Source organism: Lepidochelys kempii, chromosome 9 (genome assembly GCF_965140265.1).
Source record: "Lepidochelys kempii isolate rLepKem1 chromosome 9, rLepKem1.hap2, whole genome shotgun sequence".
In the NCBI taxonomy this organism is placed as follows: Eukaryota; Metazoa; Chordata; order Testudines; family Cheloniidae; genus Lepidochelys; species Lepidochelys kempii.
In genome coordinates this window covers 90,922,271-90,943,181 of record NC_133264.1, presented here as the reverse complement: position 1 = coordinate 90,943,181, position 20,911 = coordinate 90,922,271, and the positions used below count along the sequence as shown (strand labels likewise).

General features: G+C 39.5%; 1 protein-coding gene across 1 annotated transcript in view; it reads right to left on the bottom strand.

The window, feature by feature from the left end:
- Nucleotides 1–2,650: 2,650 nt before the first annotated feature.
- The window catches only part of RNF128 (ring finger protein 128), a 44,480-nt gene continuing 26,219 nt past the window's right edge, over nt 2,651–20,911 (bottom strand). The window contains exons 3-7 of the mRNA XM_073358339.1: nt 12,197–12,268; nt 11,106–11,188; nt 7,538–7,634; nt 6,252–6,420; nt 2,651–4,118 (exon numbers count right to left, since the gene is read on the bottom strand). Coding sequence (XP_073214440.1) covers nt 4,000–4,118; nt 6,252–6,420; nt 7,538–7,634; nt 11,106–11,188; nt 12,197–12,268 — 540 coding nt within the window. The 3' untranslated portion in view covers nt 2,651–3,999. The remainder of the gene's footprint in view (nt 4,119–6,251; nt 6,421–7,537; nt 7,635–11,105; nt 11,189–12,196; nt 12,269–20,911) is intronic.

Below are 20,911 nucleotides of genomic sequence, written 5' to 3'. Positions count from 1 at the left end.
TGTTTCTCAATGGAATAAATTTTGCAGCCACCATGTATACATGCATACTATCTTTATTCCCCTTAATCCAGAACTTTCATCTTTCTCCTGGTCCATTGTCCTCTGCCCGCACCCCAATCTCATGCCTTATGTATGCTAGACACTTTGCAAAACATAAGGCACACCATCCCTACCCGAGAGCTTACAATCTCAGGAAAATCAATTCAACATTATTTTCATGCACACTGACAATGGGGAGATGCATAGCAGAATATTTGCCCCACCTACATGCCCCTGTGGTCCAGACTCTGCCTTTTATATTATGAGCAGAAAGAGAAAAACGTAATTATTGCACTTCAGAGAACTGCAGAATGTTAAACAGGCTTTAGCACTCTGTGTTCATATGGAGAAACCCAGTTACAAGAGACAGGAGCAGAAATAGGAATTGTAAAATATATTACTATCAGCTAGACTTCCTGTAGTTTGATGAGTCAGTTTGGGCCAGATTTTGCTTCTATTGAACTGTAGCCAGTGGAAGTTTAGCTACTGCCATAACAGGGAGGATGACGGAGCCCTTAGATAGCAGAGCTGTCATTATCCTCTGGTGCATTTGTTTCAGCTTGCACAACTCCCTCTCATGACCAGCATCCACGTCATACTGACTCGCATCAGGCTGCCCGCTCTCTATGCTTGTCACATTCCAATCCTTCATTACCAGTGGAGACCCAGTTAGTGGAGACAGCATGCAGAATCTGATTCCACTCAACTTCATTCACAGGTTGAGCAAACAAGATGACTAGTGCTTTCCAGAGCAGGGGTTCTGAAACTGCAGTCCGCGAGCTCCATTCAGGTGGTCCACGGATAGTTCCCTCTAAGGTGTGAGTCCGGGCGGCCGCGCACACAATAATGAAGGGCCACCCACATAATTAGTGGAGCCACGCAGGTGTGGCCTTGGGGGTGGGTGAATAGGTGGTGGATGGGAGGGGGCAGTGGGTGACAAGAGGGGGTGGGAGGAATTTGGGACGTGCAGGGCTGCGTCAGCCAGAGAAAGAGGCGACTTTCTCCAGCTCCAGGGCTGCGGCTGCCAGGGAGAGGGCCTTCTTCCCAGCCTCCACCCTGTGGCAGGGGAGACACTCCCCCTCCTTCCAGCCTCAGCTCGGGGGCTGCTGCAGCGGGGTAGAGAGGGCACATCCATCGCATTAGAAAGGTAAGACTGGTGATATTAAAATATGAGCGGTGTGCTTTTATTTGTAGGACAAAAAATGTTTTTTTTGTTCTACAGCGCTTTTATCCAAAGTGCTTTAGAACAGTTAGCTAACGGTACAAGCAACATGTGGAAAAACCATCAAGTGGTCCGCTGAGATGCTCAGCAATTTAAGTGATCCGCAAAAAAAAAAAAAATAAATAAATAAATTTGGGAACCACTTCTAGAGCTTGCAGATTATCTAGTAATTCTTGCAAAAGCAAGCTGGGTTACCTAATAATGGACTTTCTAGGAAGTGTGACATGTACACAGACTGGGTATGTGTTTATCATCTTAATACTTTATTTTAAAAGGTACAGTAGTTCTTAAAGTTATATGTACCATTGAACAGCCACATGGAATTTTTTTTTAACACTTCTGCCACTGTATTTCAAGGTGTGCAATATCAATTTAAAACATTGATGAAGGGTGCAAATCACCAACATACCAGTTCTCAAAAATAGCATGGCTGCTACATTTGCATATAATCTACAATTGGAGTTAGAGCTTTACCGATCCCTTTTTAGGTTATCGCATCAACTTTTGTTTTTGCTCTTGAAATACCAGCCTTGATTGCCTGTTTCTCCTATGCCACCTCTTCTGTAGGCAAGCTTGTCAAAAATCCTTAAAGCCACTTCCCCCTTCATCAACTCCCTTCTCAAAACTCCTCTGCTGTGGTGCATGTAGAAAACAGACAGCCACTAGGCTGTTGAGAGAATTGTTACAGCTAGCCTATGAATTAGGTATACAGCTAGCCTATGCAGTGCATCATACCCCCACCCTCTTTCTCCCCCCCCAAACTCTTCCAGCTTGTTCCATGCACCTGTTGTGGTTTGTCTCTTCAATTGAAAGCAGAGACTATCATTTACTGTACTTGTAGAAAGGTTTATAATGGTTTAGGCCCTCAGCGTGCAAACAGTAAACACGTCAAAACAGTATTACCTATTATGTTATGGGTGATAGGTAGTATGCATTACTACCTGATATTTAGTAATGTTTTTGGTCTTTGAAACACCATTCGTCTCAGATAGGGACATGAGGGGAAAAAACCCAAACAGTTTTGCGATTGTGGATGGAAAAAGGAATGAGAAGCATTGAAATAGCTGGAAGAAAAGGAGTACTTGTGGCACCTTAGAGACTAACCAATTTATTTGAGCATAAGCTTTCATGAGCTACAGCTCACTTCGCTCAAAATAAATTGGTTAGTCTCTAAGGTGCCACAAGTACTCCTTTTCTTTTTGAGAATACAGACTAACACGGCTGCTACTCTGAAACCTGAAATAGCTGGCTAAGTTTCCACCAAGAGGAGGAATTTAGTAATAAAAGTGGTTATGTTCAAACATAAATAAGTATCAGACAGGCAATTTGAATATAGTTTTATTTACATTTTCATATTCAAAGAAATTCAGTACAAATCATGAAATATTTACAACATTTTTAATCATACTACACAGAAGTAAGAAAATGCATTGTTTTCTCCCAAGAGATTCAAACAGTAGTACATTATTGCTGTTCTTTAGACTAAATTCTGTTAGCATTAGTATTAGGAACAAAACCACAGAATAAAGAATAAAGACACAAAATAAAAATAAAGTGCATTTATAGATGTACTTAGTTAACTTTGGTGGATGAGGCTCTAGACTTTGTACTAAGGCACCCTTGTGTTCCACTCCCCACAAATATTAGAAAATTATCAGCCATAATTTATAGCTACATTTACAGGACATCAGTTGAGTCATTGCAATTTTATCCAGTTTGCTAAACTATGCACCCCCCGATACTCAGTAGCATTTTTTATCACCTGTTGCCTTACCATGTTCTAGTTGATGTTTGTAGACCTTCACCCTCAGTTGACAGTCTTCAGCATTTCAGACTCCCACAAAACGTGGACTAGCAAACATTGCTGGTGTTGCAGCTATTTAGACAACCCCTGAGACATAGGATAGCCTTCAGACTCCATTTAAAAGTTAGAAGAAGTTTGAGAAAGTGAATAGGTTTTTTTTTCTTTTAAAAAAAATACAGCACTTCTGCAATTGTTCCCTTTACAATATTGTGCAAGTCAGACTTGACCTGTTATTTAAAACCCTTCAAATAGGTTTAGGAATATATGTTGCATTATATGACTGATTAGAACCTTTAGCTCATTTGAAATAGGTTTAATATTCCACAAAAATATTTGGGGAGCAGGGGAAGGTTGATAGGCATTTAGTTTGTAATTCTGTCCTACTAATTTGGAGCAGTGACAGTTAACATGAACACTGCTTTACATAAAACAATTAAGTATCTATAAGTCCAGATCAAAATTGATTTGGTTGTAATAGAAATCCATCTTTATACTAAATCTGTAAGCTCCAAATCAAACAATTCCCAACAGAGACAGCTACTACAGGAGCATCCGCTTAGTACAATATTTAAAAAAGCAGTATACGTTTTCACAGGCTGAATGGAAAGATCACTGCACAAGACTGGCTGGGTTAGGAAGGTTTGGTTCAATGTTAAAATCAGATGGTTTTCTTCATACGTTCTTTTGAGACAGTTTTATCTGAAGAATACTTAAACTAAATTCCAACGGAAGATAAAAAAGGTTTAAATTAGCAGAAGGTTAAGTTTTCAAACCATGTAATTGTGATCTATTAAAAAATTTCTTTTCATCCCAATATTTCCAATGCAACATTGCTGCTCCAGAGTAGTTCATTTGTTACACAGTTTGACGTACCTATGACCACAACTGGCAGTTTGTTACAACAGGTTCAGATTCCGCATTGCTTGACAAATTTTTAGGATTTGATTTCTTGAACACGGGTTTCATCTGCTTCAAAGCTTGGGTTGTCAAGGTGAGGAAGGACTTCCACTGCTGGAGACTGGGACTCATTGTTTACGAGATGCAGATTGTCATCTTTTAGAATGAAACAAAAGAAAAAAACAATTAATAAATACCTTTTGGGTCACTTAATTATCCTGAAGTATATAACACACACTAACTTTTCCTCTCCCGAGCATCATGCTCTCTACACAAACAGACCTACTTGCCATACGCTAACATGTTGCAACTGAAATGTTGCTCTGTACCCCTACATGCAGTACAGACCCTTCTGGGCTGCAGTTTGTCGCCCTCTCCCCACTACTTCACCATTGGCACCTTTGGAAATAAAGGGTAATGCCAATTACACTTTTGTGTTAACATCTCATTGAGTACACCCAATATGGGGCAGAGTGCCAGGTTATAGTTGTGTGGTAGATCCTGGATGAGAGGGTGAAGACAGAAAGAAGCTTAACAAAATGTATCAGGTATTGTAGCCTCACGCTAGTTACAATACACTAAAACTTAAAACAAAAGAAAGGGAATATGAATGCATACAAGAGCTGGGAGGAAATGTAATAAATATTAAGTGGCAAGAAGAGAACAAGACGTTCAATCATTTATGTAAATACACTAAAGTGGCATATGTTTGGGGGAATGTAAAAAAAATGTAGCCTTCAAGAATTCTGAATGAAAGAAAAGATCCACTTGTCTAGTTTGAGCAGAGCACACTCGCTCTTGTCTGAACAATTCTACCTGCATTTTCCAGGGCAAGACACCCAACAGGTGGCAGCAAATACCATGCTTTGCGATTGTTTTAATTATTCATTTGAACCATTTCCTATTACACACACAAAAAAGCACTCTGCTTGTTGCCTTTATCATCATCATTCTGGAGTTCACTGGAAAAAAAAAATTATTTTTTCAGGTGGGAAGAGCCCAGATAAAGCAACAGCAAAAATACTGAGCCATTTGGGGAAGTTGAATTTAATAGGAAGATTAAACTTACAAATCACATGAAGGATACAAGTACAGAGCAATTTCGCTACATTTTCTATATTTGTTCTAGTTTATAGACAAGAGATCGATATCTTATTTCTGATAGGAGAAAGTATGTTATTAATCTGTAGAAGAGACTATAAGTACTTCAAAGGATATTTATAAAGTCATGTTTTCTGTTTTCTATTCAAGTTTGGGAAATCTGAAATTCAGTATGATATTTACCATTTTTAATCATACTGCACTGCATCACTTAGAGTATTACACTACTCTTCATAAATCTTCCATAACTAGTGCAAAATTTCAAGAATGTAGATTAATCTAGTTATATTGTAGAAACTACATTTGACATGGAAAGGTCTCACTGCCCTTGTAACATGGGCTAATCTAAGAAATTCCTTTGGATCGCTGAAATCCATAGTTTACCAGTTAAACTTACATTCTCTCTTCTTTGACCTTGTTCCTCACTAGGATCAGAAAAGACTAGTTTCTCCTAGCTCTCTTAATGCAGCACAAATGCTAGAAAGCAGGAAACCTGATTGACACCAATGGTAAATTAAGATTTTCTTCTTCATAAGAGTCCTGGGCTTAATACAACCAAACACCATTAAACTTTGTGGCCATGAACAGATTTTCATATAAGGTACATATTCAGTTCTAATGTTAATACTAAAGCTTGTCAAGCTCCTTCCCAGAGTTAATACACATCTAGTATTTCGGATCCCACTCAGTGCATGGTTTCTTAACCTTTGCTGCACAGAGCATTCAGGAAGGGGAGCAGATGGGTTTCCCTTATACAGACTTCCAGCTTATACGAACAGCCAGTTATTCTGCCCAGCTGAATTTGGTGAGATGGCACCTTGGGCATGGATCTAGGCAGAAGTTCAAGTTGAATCCACTGGTGTTTCCCTTAACTTTAACTTCCGCCTCAAGAATGGAGTCCTACCTTTTGTTTTACTGGTTAAGGGCCTTTTTCAACACTTGCAAGACCTATATTCCTATCAGACTTCTTTTTCTAGGAAGAAGATTTTTACTAGACAATAGCCTTTGACTACTAGCCTTCACTAGAATTGGTTGGCCTGAGTGCACTCTGCTTCTGAGTAGGGGCAACTTAAATAGCCATACCAAAACAAAACTTAAGTTGTCCTGCAGCATGAGAACATGCAATGAGGGGCTAATGGAATTTGTATAAACAATTACTGACAGAGACAGGGATCACTGAATACTTACGCTCTGAAGATGCATGTTCCTCTAGAATCGGCTCATCTGTTCCTTGCACTGAAGCATATCCAGATGATGCAGTCTCACTACGATTATCCTCTTCGTTAAGTGAAGCTCTATTTGATGCTTCATTGGACACCGTGGTCTGGAAAGACTCTGCTCCATCTTCTATATCCACCTTTTTAAAGTCAAATGATTTAAAATAAGGTGCAACTCTAGTTGTCCTCTTTATCTATGAAGCTGTAGCCTGCCCAACACAGATGTCATATTAAACCTTGTGTCTACAGGGCAAGTGGGGCAACGTGCCTGCTGCCTTCTTGGAACAACCCTCCTGAGTAGGGCACAGTGAAACTAAAAAGATAAAATATGGAACACAGGCTCATGGGCTAAGCAACAATCCGCTCGAAAGAGCCACCTTCCACAGGGGTTCCTTTCAGGGCCAGTACTGCAAACCCTGGTGCTACGCCTAGTTCTCAAAGGACAAATTAAATATTTTTCTACACACCCAGCAGAGGAGAAAGCTAACCTGAGATGATCTAGTGAAGCAAACTGGAAGAGGTTCATATATTTATTACCTTGTGTATTCCTGTTCTCTGCACTCTCCATTCCCCCTTCCTCCAAAACACACAATATAGTACAGTTGATTTCTCAAGTGTCTCACTCTGACACTTCCCTAGGTCAGAGGTGCCTAATAATAAACTGACAGTCTCTGATAAACACAAGCTCCTTAAAAGTATGTTATTAGAAGCCATCTGCTGAAGGGAGGAGAGTGATTTCTGCCAGCCTTCTTGTCATCTAAAGACTCCTGGGGATTTAATTAAATAGCTGCAGGGGTGGTGGAATGGAGGAAAAGTGGTAATTACTTGAATCTGCCAAAAAAATGCAGGCCAACCCCACTAACATAACTAATTTATTTCAAGAAGAGTTGCAACTCTCAAATGCACACATCTGCTAGCCTGGCCTGCTATAAGACCCATCCAAATAAGTTTGCTGTTAAAAGCAGCTACTAACTCTTTTTTATGACACTTGTAATCTACAACGGAGTATGTCACGAAACATTTTAAATAGTCAATGAGCAGCTACTAAGCCATGCCAAGTCAGCAGCAGTTTTCACCAAGAGATTAGTCTTTGCTGTTTTAAGTGCCACACAGAATATCGTACTATGGGAGATATTCACAAAGTCTCAGCGCTTATTCTCTACAATCTAGGAGTAGCTAAAAAAAGAGTCAGCTGATTCATTATACTAGCACTAACATTTCTGAAGTCATCTGTCACTAGGAAACATGTTAACTCACCTCAATTCCCAAAGCTTTGAGTATGTCCAATTTGCACATAGGACATGTCCTGTGTTCTAATAACCAGGGATCAACACAAGTCTTGTGGAAGAGATGGCTGGTAGGAAAAAAGTTAACCATCACTATTTCAGTCTTAACGCCGTTTGGTCATCATAGAGCTAATTATTTTAGTCAACCCAACATTACTGAATATCCCAATGGCTCTCATAGCATCTGTTCAATACCATAGACTTTTAGTTCCCCGTAATACACTGCAAATGTTTAAGATAGACTTACATTTGTTGCTGCTTACTTTAGTTACACCAACTACAGGTAAGGGAAGATTTAAAGGTGATATTCTAATTTTGAACAGTAATAGCCTTAGAAAGTTTAGGAGCCTTTATATTTTTAAGGTGCAACTATGAAGAGATAATGCCATATTGGATGGATAAGACCTAGACTATAAAGAGGAGAAATTAATGGAGTGTTACAAGACAGCTAACAGGCAACACAGCTTTCAGTAAAGCCGAAGTAGAGTGTGTGTCCAAAATAGATAGTTAAACAGCCCCACCAATGAGTGTAGAAAGTAAAGGAGTACTTGTGGCACCTCAGAGACTAACAAATTTATTAGTTAGTCTCTAAGGTGCCACAAGTACTCCTTTTCTTTTTGCGAATACAGACTAACACGGCTGTTACTCTGAAACCAATCAGAGTAGAGTAATTTGTGGTTCTGTTTATTCAAGTTCAAAATAAGCTTTTTGAAGATTGTCTCCCACAGGTTTGGAAAAGAAATGCTTACATATTAACAGATATTAAGACTAGTTAAGGACAAAATTAACTCTTCCAAGACATGAGAGGTATTACACATGCATTGTGTTGCTTCAAATTACATAAGTAGTTATCTGAACCAGTTGTTTCTTATGACTAATATATAACTGTTTAAGCCTGTAATTGCTGTGTCTGGTGCTTTCGTTAGTTTCTCTGTTTAAAACAAACAAAACCACACCTTACTAGAGCAAGTCAGCATGTTAGCTGTATCACACCCTTTCTTAAAGCTTGCATGCGAGCACTAATTTCCCCCAGTGGATAAACATTGAACTTATATAAGCCAAGTTAACAACAAAGTCTATACATAACACCGCCCCCCCCCCACTTGTTTCTGTGAAATCTAAAAAACCTCAGTTATTATCATGCCCTCATCCTGATGAGGAAGACTGCATCCCCACGTGCTTACTGTCAGTACACACTGGCTGCACAGACATACCAGTACATAAAGTGGGTGCATACACAAGGAATACGTACAGTAGAACCTGAGAGTCATGAACTGACCGGTCAACCACACTTCACTTAGAACCAGAAGTATGCAATCAGACAGCAGAGAAAAAAATACAGTACAGTACTGTATTAAACATAAACTACTAAAAAAATAGAGGGAAAGTTTAAGAAAAGATTTGACAAAGTAAGGAAACTGCTTCTATATTTTTCATTTAAATTAAGATTGTTAAAAGCAGCATTTGTCTTCTACATAGTAAAGTTTCAAAGATGTATTAAGTCAATGTTTAGTTGTAAACTTTTCAAACTACCACAGCATTTTGTTCAGAGTTATGAACAACCTTCATTCCCGAGGGGTTCATAACTGAGGTTCTACTGTAGTACACTACATGTGGCATGACTAATACACAGGCATGAACATAAGTGCCTACCACATACATACTGAATTGGTGATGGATCTGGGTAAGGAGACGGGGAATGGGGACATAAGAAAAATATATGTATGATTTCATATTAACTGTAGTCTAGCTATAAGTGATTGAAGGTTGAAAGGACAACTAATTTAATCTGGAGTGGAACTAGGTAAGGAAAAGGGACAGTCTAAGAGTACTGTACAGTGCAATCATAAGGTGCAACTGCAGCTTGACTAGACATAACTGAGCTTGCTTATGGACATCATCTTGTAGAAGAGGGTAGCTAACTTTTCAAGTTACCAACTTAGATGTGTCTAAACCCCTGACTAGATGCCTTTTTTCTCTGGGAAGTTGATCCACTGTTAAATACCACTGTCAGCAAGAGGTCCTTTGGACAGTTGCTGAAAGCTATTTAACTGCTAACACATTTAGTACTAATGAAAATGTTAAGTGTTCCTGAGACGTGCTTGCTTTTACTAACAGTTGCACTGTGCTCAGCACTGGACAAGGGAGATCAGCTGATAATTGCTTTTGTCAACTTCTTGGTGTCATCAAGTCTTAACATAGAGCTCCTATTACATGGTAGTAGGGCATAGAGTGCTTACACAAATACTCACTTATATAAGATTATATATAAGATTCCAGCTTGTATTAGATAATATATTTGACAGTTACATAACACTGTCTCTTCAATGTGGCTATCTTCCTATTGTTGATGAGAGATCAACAACTTTGGATTTGTCCTATCTTCAGAACTTATTTCTCAGCCTAAACACGGGATGAATGCTATTTTTTGCACGCTTCTTACACAAGAATTATGTTTCCAGCTTTCGAAAGCAAACTATCTTGAGCATTTAGCCTGATCTCTCTTGTTCCAAAGTTTTCAAAGTTCAATTGCTAACGTGGACCAAGTTCAGGATGCCTGTGTTGAATTCAGATTTTTTTTTTTTTTTCCAAACTTTACTTTAACCTGCAGATCAAGAGCTGTACAAACCCAGAAAAGCTTCCAGATTCAACTGGTTTAGTTATTAGAACACCAATTTTAGCTTTAACTCAGAGAGCTGGATTATTTTGGCCAACCCTTCCCAAAATGAGAGGTTTAGGCAAGTTATGAGAAAGGGAAGATGGGGGGATGTTATAAATCAGTTTTAATTACAGAGAAAGTAAGTAGCACACACTGAAGTGGCGTTGTGAAATACCAACAGGCATAATGAAGCCAAAGAAAGTAAGTACTAAAGTACTATTTACACTGAGCTTCTGTAGGGCGTAGAAGACTAGGATATGTAGGGGACATAGGAGATACTGATAAATATTTTCTGCAGAGATCTTATTTTAGTTTGGTCATCACCTTATCCTGAGAGTAGAGGAAGTGGAAGCTATTCCAGAACTAGTTTTAATGATAAACTGCAGAGGAAAAACACATTGCAAATACAGACTACACTCAAAAGTGCTGCCCATGAGACACCATAAATCTCAGCAAAAAGCCTTGTTCATTTATACTTTGACAGCCTGGTTTTCAGAGGTGCCAAGTAACCCCAAATCCCAGCAAAACTAGTGGGAGATGCAGGTGGGCAGAACCTCTGAAAAGGAGTCACACCATAAGACCGAGGAGTTTGGGACCATACAGTTCACACAAGCTATGTGGTAAAATTCTTCGACCTTAAGAATCCATTCATCCTCACTGAAAGTTATTACATGGCAATAAACAACCTTTATTGCACATTTCCACAATTTTTAATGTTTATCTGAGAACCTGACAGTGAGGTTTAAAGGCTATTTTGGTGGGGCAACAGCTGTAGTAAGATTAGACCCCCTTGCATCCTTTACTGTCTTTTAACAAAGGTTTTGGGAAGTATACTTTAGCATTTAAAATATACATGGCAATTTAGCAGAAGATAACCTACTTGCATGTTAAAATACGCACTACATCATTTGGTTTGTATACTTCAATGCACACTGCACAGCTATCGCCATCAGGACCAATTTCCTAAATGAAGAGCACAAGTCATTAGTTATCCTGAGACAGATTCATGATTGAGAGTTGCACACAGATTTATTCTGGAAATGAATCTCAAGCTGAAGTATTCCAGCCAGAGTAAACTAGAACAGGTCTCAAATACAAATGATGAATTACCAACTCAGTAGGTTTGATATTTAACCTGAGGCATTAAAAAGCAAACCCATGACTTAATCAACAGCAAAATATCTTGTTTAATCAGTGGGTGGGTGTTTAAAACTTTAGAGAAGCCAAAAGGAAGTAAGGGTACGGCTACAGTGAATGTAGTGCAGTGAAGACTACAGGAGCGTGAACTGCAGAACGCTCCGAAGTGTTGCACTTTAAGCGTCCAGTGTTTGCGTTAACGTAGTCCTCTTTGAAAGAGGACGACGTTTTAACAGGACTAAATTAATGCAAATTGAGGTACCTTTTAGTTCACTCCAGCAATGTCCATACAGGGCAGTTAAAGTGCAACACTTCGGTGTGCTCTAGAATTTGCAACCTGCACCCCAATAGCTCACACTGCGCTGCAGTGTAGATGCTCTCAGTTCCACTAAAGAATGACTTCTGAATTTTAAACCAAAACAAAAAACCCCACACTCAACTATTTAGTTGTCTGCACGAATGCCCAAAGATCAGGAGCATTTGGCACAACTAAAAAACCCCAACCTTTTAAAATGAAGCAGCTGACTCAAGTTACCCCTGCCAACTCCTTTCTGTGACATTGACATTATTGCATCAGTTACATCTGCCAAAATTTCACAGTGAGAATGGAGTGGATTTTGCTATAGGCTACAGTTTTGCAAGTTATATGCCCTTTGGAAGGCTTAATCTCAAAACTGATTTGAGTTTGCACTCCGTTTCATTTGACTTAAGGCAGGAAGATTTTAGGATATTTACACAGCCAACTTTATTAAAAGCAAGAGGAGGAAAGTTTGGACAATGCAGTGTCAGATTACATTTCAAAAGAATGTAAGGAAATTATTTTGTCAATTATACCTTGTCCCCCTGTTTTAATGTGCGCAGTTGTAGCTGTCCAATAGCTTTTTTGGCATCTGCTTTTAATTGTCTCTGTAACAAAAAAAGAGAAGTGCAGATTAAACTACAGTATTAATTTTCCTATAAATAATGACTAAAAAACCCTAGTGTAACCAGGTCTCCCTCTATAATCCATAGGTATTCAGTGTGGCTTTTGAAGAGGAAAGTTTGCCTATTTATGCATCAGAAACATTAAGCAGAAAAAACAGCTGAAGCTTAAGTTTGATACTTTATGCAATTGTGCTTTTAAGGTACATATCACATGCTTTCCCCAAAGGTATTTTAAAAGGCTTTTCATTGAGAATACACAAAACCAAGGATTTTCAGGTTTGTAAACATACACAATCGTATCTTGATTAAGTTACATCAAATCTACCCGTGTCAACCTAAACCTTCAAATTAACTCAACCCAGAAGAGGGAATACTGTAGAACCCAATCACAGGGAGTTAATATAGCCAATTGCTGTGAATTTGTATTGTGACTTCCTAGCACAGACCGCCACTTAGGCGTATCTTAATAAAAGCAAGGTCCTTTACCAGTCAGCTCCTCAACTACTCTCAACACGCCCTCTGAACCAAACCTTTGAAATGAGTTCATTTCATAATGTATACAAACCGCTCAGGAGCCTAGAGCTTCCTAGCACCAACTGCAACTGTACACTGAGAACAATTTTATCTGGCGACTGACCCATGTTAGCATATGCAATATTTGCATCTTTGTGAAAGCTAGTTTTTAATCTAAGCCTGTGGACAGATTAGGTAGAATCTGTAGACTGTTCTATCAAAGACTAGCCCTAAAAGACTTAAAAGGTAGCTACAATGCCAGCAAAGAAGTGGGACTGCATTCCCCCTCCTTGCCCACCTTGTCAATCACTTGATCTAATTTTGTCAGGCTGCCAAGAGACAGAGGCACACACAAATGGCCAAAAAGTGGAAGCTTTAGCTTGCCTAACAGCTACTGTTAACCAGCTGGTACCGCGGAGGGTTCAATGATCATGAAAGCCAATATTTCTGCTTAAAATGTCACAAAAGGTTTATCTTCAATAACATGATGAACCTCTCCCTTCTATGCAGGTAATTACTGCTTCAGGACATGAAGTCATAGCAGGCAGAGCCAGCTACAGTGCTGCAACACCTCAGTGCAGCAATGATAAGGATCGTTATAGCCCAGGCAAGGTGGATCAAAGTTCGGCAGCAAACTAGATATTCTGCTACAAGTTAAAATGTTGAGTTTATCAATGTACGAATGTAAACACAATCAACACAGAATCAGGGCTATTAGTTTTGAAACTTTATCCCTTCCCTACATTTTCAGTTCTTAACTGAACTAAGATTTTGGGAGTGACAATACATAACTATTGTAGAAAGTCAGGAGGAGGAAAGAAGTCGCTTGAATTTGACAGCTGAATGGAGGGGCACTTGCAGGTTTTGACACGTAGGCCATGTCTACACTAGCGTGGCACAGCTGTGCTGATGCACTCGTGTAGCTGTTCCATACCGATGGGAGCGCTCCCGTCGACATTAGACCACCTCCAACGAGCAGGACAGCGTCTCCCACCGACATAGCATTGTCCACGCCACCACCTGTCGGTGTAACATATATCGCTCGGAGGGTTTTTTCCCCCACACCCCTGAGCAACAAGTTATACTGACAAAAGCACTAGTGTAGACATAGCCTTAAAGAACTGAGACACAATTTGCAGCTGTAATACGAGCCCATAAACAGTCTCTTTATGCTAAAAAGTTATCAGCAGCGAACAATTTTAAAATGTGTTGTCTTTAGGTTTCACATGAAGCAAACAATTTAAACAAATATGGGCAGTTCATGCATCAGAGTTGACGACTCAAAGGCAACAGGGCATCAGTTTGCATTCCAGTCCCATTTTCAAAGTTAACTTTGCAACAGAAAGGGGGTAGAGGCTTAGTACAATTCTACAGCAAGATGTAAATTTCACAACATATACAGGGGCCATGAACTCAGCTAGAACAGACTGACAAGTCAATTTAATTTTGTTCTTTAAAACAAAAAACCTCAAAAACCACCACAAATTGATTTAAAAGTTTTTTTTTGTTGGTTGAATTAGAACCCCCAGATAATGCCACTTTGCTGTTTCCATTTGAATGAAGATTAATTCCTAAAACGTTAGGCAGAACAAAATCAGATATAATTTTAAGGTGTTTGAGGATGAGACTGTGACATTTCACTCTGTATGATTTTATGAGAGTATGCTGATGAGCGTGAATATAACTAAAATATACTTCATGCAAAAGGTCTCTCGTAAGGTCTCACTACAAAACTTATAATCTACTGAGTGTGGTCATCCTATCTGTATAAATGTATCACTCTTGTATCTGGAATTAGAAATATGAAATATAATTCTGAGGTCCCACTGTAGTTATGCAAAGTGTGGGCCATTCACGGTGGTTTGGAATCTTGATGGCTCCCATTAACCAGGACAACTGACTGTAGATGGCTCTGTTTTACTTGTAAGTCTTCCTGTATACCTGTGTGCTGGCAAGTGAGTAATGAAGTCTTACAGTGACATGTGATCATGTCACCTGAACTGGAATCTATCTTTAACCTGGTGCTTTTAGACTGAGAAGGAGGGGGTGGGAACCCAGAGAGACAAAGGATTCTTGCCTTATACCAAAGATATATGAGTGGGTGGAACAGAACAAAGGGAGCAGCCATCATGAGAAATCCTCTAGCTACCACCTAAGCTGGAACAAGGGCTATACCAGGGGAAAGGATTGTGCCCAGACTAGGAAGGTGTCCAGTCTGTGAAAGAAACTTATTGAAACATCTCTGAGGGTAAGTTTTTAATCTGTATTCAGTTTTATTACCGTACTAGACACAGACTTGTGTGTTTTATTTTATTTTGCTTGGTAATTCACTTTGTTCTGTTTGTTACTACTTGGAACCACTTAAATCCTACTTTCTGCATTTAATAAAATTACTTTTTACTTATTAATTAACCCAGAGTACGTATTAATACTTGGGGGGCAAACAGCTGTGCATATCTCTGTCAGTGTTATAGAGGGCGAACAATTTAAAGTGTATACAGGGTAAACTCATATACAGGGTATAACATTTATTTAGGGTTTGGACCCCATTGGGAGTTGGGCAACTGAGCGTTAAAGACAGGAACACTTTCTAAGTTGCTTTCAATTAAGCCTGTAGCTGTTAGGGGACGTGGTTCAGACCTGGGTCTGGGTTTGCAGCAGGCTAGCAGATCTGGCTCAAACCAGGCAGGGCACTGAAGTCCTAAGTTGATAGGGCAGGAAAGCAGGAGCAGAAGTAGTCTTGGCACATCAGGTGGCAACCCCCAGGAGGTTTCTGTGATCCAGCCTGTCACAGAGACCACGTGGAAGCATTCTCTATTGTGGTCTTATGAGTCAGTCTGTATGACTAACAAATAGATGAAGAGCCCCAAGAATGACACACACTGCCACAGTGTTCTCAAGTGGAGTATGGTACAATCAATAGAAGATATAAGTATATAGCAATATCAATATTGTCTATTATCTATTGGCCAGAACAGCATATATCCAGTTTATAGTTCTCTAAATCATGACAACTGAAGAAAAGACTATGTAAAATTCACACCAGCATCTAATTCACATGGTTCATGTCAGGGTAGGCACATTACATGAGTTTTGATTGGCTTTATTAGTCATTTTAAAACAAAACATTTTGCATTTGTCTAAGCAATAATGTTTGTTAAACTCACAAACTACACTGACAGAGTCAACTCTAACATCAACATTAACAGGAACAGTGGGCATATGTAGGGAGCTAAACCACTAAGTAACTACCATGTTCTCGAGAGTTCCTGCTTAGGAACTTGCATCTAGATTCTGTGCCTCCATTTTCCTGCCTGGATCTCCAGCTCTGAGCCCTGCCTCTGGATGCTTCACCTCTAGGTGTAGTAGTTTCAGTGCTCCCATTAAGACAGACCCTGCCCATGGACTGTTGATCAACCAGAGAAAGAAGCGGTTTAGAGGCTTAATCTGGAAACATGTTGATAAAAACAGCCACACATATTCAGACAATTTGTAGTTTAGACCTGGTATCAATGTATGATACTATGTACCATGATAATCAATGTATCAATTTCCAGCTTAGACCTGGTATCAATGCCACAATTCCTAAACAGTAGTTCATCAGCAGACTTTAAATTTAGAAACTCCACAGTCACTTACTCTGACAATAGTCAAAAATATTTCCAATTGTGCTGTCAGCTGTGCACAAGGAAGCTGCACCAGTGCTAAGAGCTGCACCAGTGAATTACTTCAGACACCCCTTCCCACTGAGCTAGTTTACCTTCTAGTGTAGACATTTTTCTAAGGAGTGTCCACTTCTGACCAAGCTTCAGTACACATTCTCTCTGCTAAGATCCTGTAGGACAGACACACCTGCTGTACCCTGGTTCTTTCATAAGAACGGCCATATTGGGTCAGACGAAAGGTCCATCTAGCCCAGTATCTGGTCTTCTGACAGTGACCAATGCCAAATGCCTCAGAGGGAATGAACAGAACAGGTAATCACCAAGTGATCCATCCCATCACCCATTCCCAGCTTCCGGCAAACAGAGGCCAGGGACCTGGCTAATAGCCACTGATGGATCTATCCTCCATGAACTTAGGGCTCAAAAAAGAACTAGATGCTATGGACTTGGCCATCACAATATCCTCTGGCAAGGAGTTTCACAGGTTGACTGTACGTTGTGTGAAAAAATATTTCCTTTTGTTTGTTTTAAACCTGCTGCCCTGTTGTAATTATTTAGGAGTTTGTGAAAGAGCAGGAAATAGTCTAGAAATTGTTCTATTACACAAGAGTCCTGAACTTCCGTAGCCTTTGGAGAACCGGAGTTGTGTCACTGTCTGCAGTTACAGTATTTGAGTTTGAAATGAAGTCTGCCTCACATACAGCTCTGAAGTTTTCATACTGTCATTAGAGGCAGTGCAAGTAGAACTACCTAAGATTAAGACTGCCCAAGGTTTTCCATTGTGAGTTCCTTTTTTTAGCTGCATAACTTCGTCACCAAGCTTAAAATGGTGTGAGAACTTACAGCCCACACACCAAGTGTCTGCTTCAGGCTGATTTTTGAAAATTTCAGGAAGAACTATTCAGCCATTTCTTAGAATAACGTTAGGGCAAAACATTTTTCCCTATGTTAAATTAACAGCATTTTGTTAAGCAGCTCCTGTAACTCCATGCTTGGAAAAGGGACTTGAAATTTCGTATTGTGGCTGCCCTAAAGTCAGGGCCTTTTGCTTTTTCTTTGAAAGAGTAAGTTATGGGCCACACATTGGTCAATGAAGATAAGATACTGAATAGTTGCTCATTCAGGGAGTACCACCTATTCTATACAATGATGGAGGCAGTGGTTGTGTGGAAGAGCATGCAGTCCTGTATTTCAAGGCTGCATCATAGTGCATATATAAGGGGGTTAAATTAAGGTTGCACAGGCAACCTTAAAGCTGTTTTCCTAACTTCAGTGCTTGCCTACTTTTTTTTTAAAAGGTATTTTTATGTGAAAATTTAATTTAAGACAAAGTTTATGAACAAGTTTTAAGGGCTTAAATTGACTGTCAAGCTTCAGCAAAAAGTATTTTCATGAAGGTAAATGAATTTTTACCTGGGGTGGGAGAGAACAAGAAGGAGCCAGAGACGGGATGAGTCTGTCCTGGCTTCCATACACGTTTTGACAATTCAGAGTTAAGAATATGCCACAGTCTGCAAGACTATGGATTTGCCATTGCCTGGTCTAAACAGGAGTCAGACCCAGATGGAAGGAAGAGAGGGGAGGAGACAGAGTGGCTTTTATTTCTGTCCCTCCATTCTGGAAGGTAGCACTGATGCTGTCAAGTTCCTTTCCCTGCTCTTCCTCTGAGAGGATCACCACCACTGCTTGGAGATGAAGGAGTTTCAAACAGGTCTGACACTCCTTATGTTCCTCCTATAATCCAAGACAGACATCTGCATGACACGCCGAGCTCCACTACCCTGAGGCGCAGAGATTTAATTACTGTTCCCATGAACTTGAGCATTGCCCTGATGCAGGTCACCTTGCTTCCTGTATCACATTAAGTGGGTCACTTCTGAGGCATTATGTAATTTGTATGACGGCATTTAAGTTTAAACTTTGAACCAATTATGGTGAACTAAGTACTATCACTAGTTATTTCCGGGTGCCAGTAAACTAAATTAGAATGGACTAGATTTTGAAAATGTTAATGTCCTACACTGGTCAGCATCCTGCTAAAGTATTAGGAAAAACTTTTTCACTAAGAGGGTGGTGAAACACTGGAATGCGTTACCTAGGGAGGTGGCAGAATCTCCTTCCTTAGAGGTTTTTAAGGTCAGGCTTGACAAAGCCCTGGCTGGGATGATTTAACTGGAAATTGGTCCTGCTTCAAGCAGGGGGTTGGACTAGATGACCTTCTGGGGTCCCTTCCAACCCTGATATTCTATGATTCTATGATTGATTCTAATTAGTACTGGGACTTCCCTCATGGGTCTTATGTTTCATTCTATTTGCCTTTGACAGATTAATTTACTATTATTTCATACAATTTTAAGTGTAAGCAGCCCTCTTCAATTGTTAGAAGTGGTAACATCCAGAAATGCCATCCTTATTATCCTTGCTTAAGGATTTGCTGATCAGGCAGATTATTCCTTCTGCACACTCACTGGGCCCAATTCTCATTTACATTTAAGACCCCTTTACTCTGTCAGAGTGCTGTAGAGTCTCCTTGGCATAAATGAGAATCAAATCCTCTCTTAAAAGTCTATTTCTCCAGTTTTCAGATAACAGAAGTTGTCAAGTTTTGTTTTTAAAGGTAGCCTTTTAACGTCTCTCCCGCCCCGCATTAACTATAAACCTCCTGAAAGAACAGTAAAGGACTCTGCAGGGTGAGGGAATCATGTGGTTCATGAGAGATTGCAATGTCTTTTTCTAGTCTTTTCTTTGCTATCCAGCTTTCTACAGTCACTTAGTTTATCTGCTTATTCTGTTAAACTGGTGTATTTACTTGCATAAGAGTAAAGATCGCAACGAGACAAAGATGGACCTCTGCTACTGCACAGAAGAAAAAGAAAAAGAATCGGACCTCTCTCTCTAAACATTAAGGTTAGCATATATACCATTAAGATATCAGTTTGCAACAACTAGGTTCCTGTTTAGATTTAAATAAACTACACAGCCGAAGTCAGTAAACAAAACCTCTTTTTTCAGATGTTTTATTACAAACTTGCAAGATGGACCTGAAGGCATTTTTAGACTATCATTTAATAAATACTGATTCACTGGGCAGACAGCCAAACCCTGCTTTTCCACCAAGGGATGTTCTGATAACTAAGTACTATAAAACGGGTTCTGTGGTGGACAGAAAACAGAAGTCAAGATCAGAGCGTGGGGAAAGAACAGAGGCCAGCAGGAGACCAGTTCCAGAGAACTACAATTATATGAAGAGTATTAAGAATAATCTAACCAAGTAGTCAAAAATGATCATCAGACAAATAATAAAACAGTTTATTAAACCGACTACTCAAATAAGTTCATGGGTACTTCCCTGCTAGGTCAGTTTGGATAAGTCTATGCTAACTTAAAATTATATCCTTTGCCGTTTGCTTGGGGGAACTCCTCAATGTTTCAAGGTTTGAAAGCTCACTTGCTTAGCACAAGATGTTCGAATGCCTTCATCCATCCGTCCAAAATACAAATTCATTCCAGTTCTTAAAGACCTTCTCTCGAACCCTTGCATAAAATTCAGCTTTTCTGCTTAAGCAGATATTGGAATAAAGACTAGAGTCCAGCAAGAAGGTAGATCTAATGGTGCAACAATATTGAAGGCAAAGACTGTTTACCATCTTCAAAATGACTAGGAGCTGCTATTTGAAGTTGATATACGAAACGGTCTTTCCAGTAATCAAAAATCTTCCATTTTGGTTTGGGAGTTATTGACCACTACTGGGAAAGCTGAAGTTTGGAATATTTAATGATCATCACAAAACTGACTCAATCTCCAAAACACATGTTCACCTAGAGTATTGAACAGTTCCTACCATAGCTGGTATAAAAAAAAGCCATGACATTTCCAAGGCAGAGTCCAGTGAATAATGTAAGTCAAAGTTTTGGAAGTGTTTAAAGATCATTGCTAGAACTCCACGTTCAGTAAGCAAGTTTTTATTTGTACTGTTCAGCTAATGTTTAGTGTTTTCAAGAGCTAATAAAAACTTAAACAAAACTAATCCCATTCCTGGATTTTGTATTTACATCGTAAAGCCATTCTTGGGCATCGTAAAGAACATTCTTGGGCACACACCAAACAATAATAAACGAGGGATGTTTTGGTTTTCTTTTTAAAAAACATGCTTTGCCAGCCTATGTTCATTGAACAGAGATTTACCTCATGATACCACTTTTGTAGCTAACCACTAGTTATGCTAAAGCTTCAAGTAGTCATGATTTGGGAGGAAAATAAAGAATACGTTTAACTGCTCCTCTGGGTTTTGGCATGTTTTACAAGATAATTACCCTTTGCTGGCATATAGTAGAGAAATGACAATCTGAAATCTCTAGATTTGAAGGTAAGTTTAGTGACTACTTCCTTCTGCTGCACTGTTTCAGCTCCTTATATTGAACAGATCAGTTGAAGCCACCTTACAAG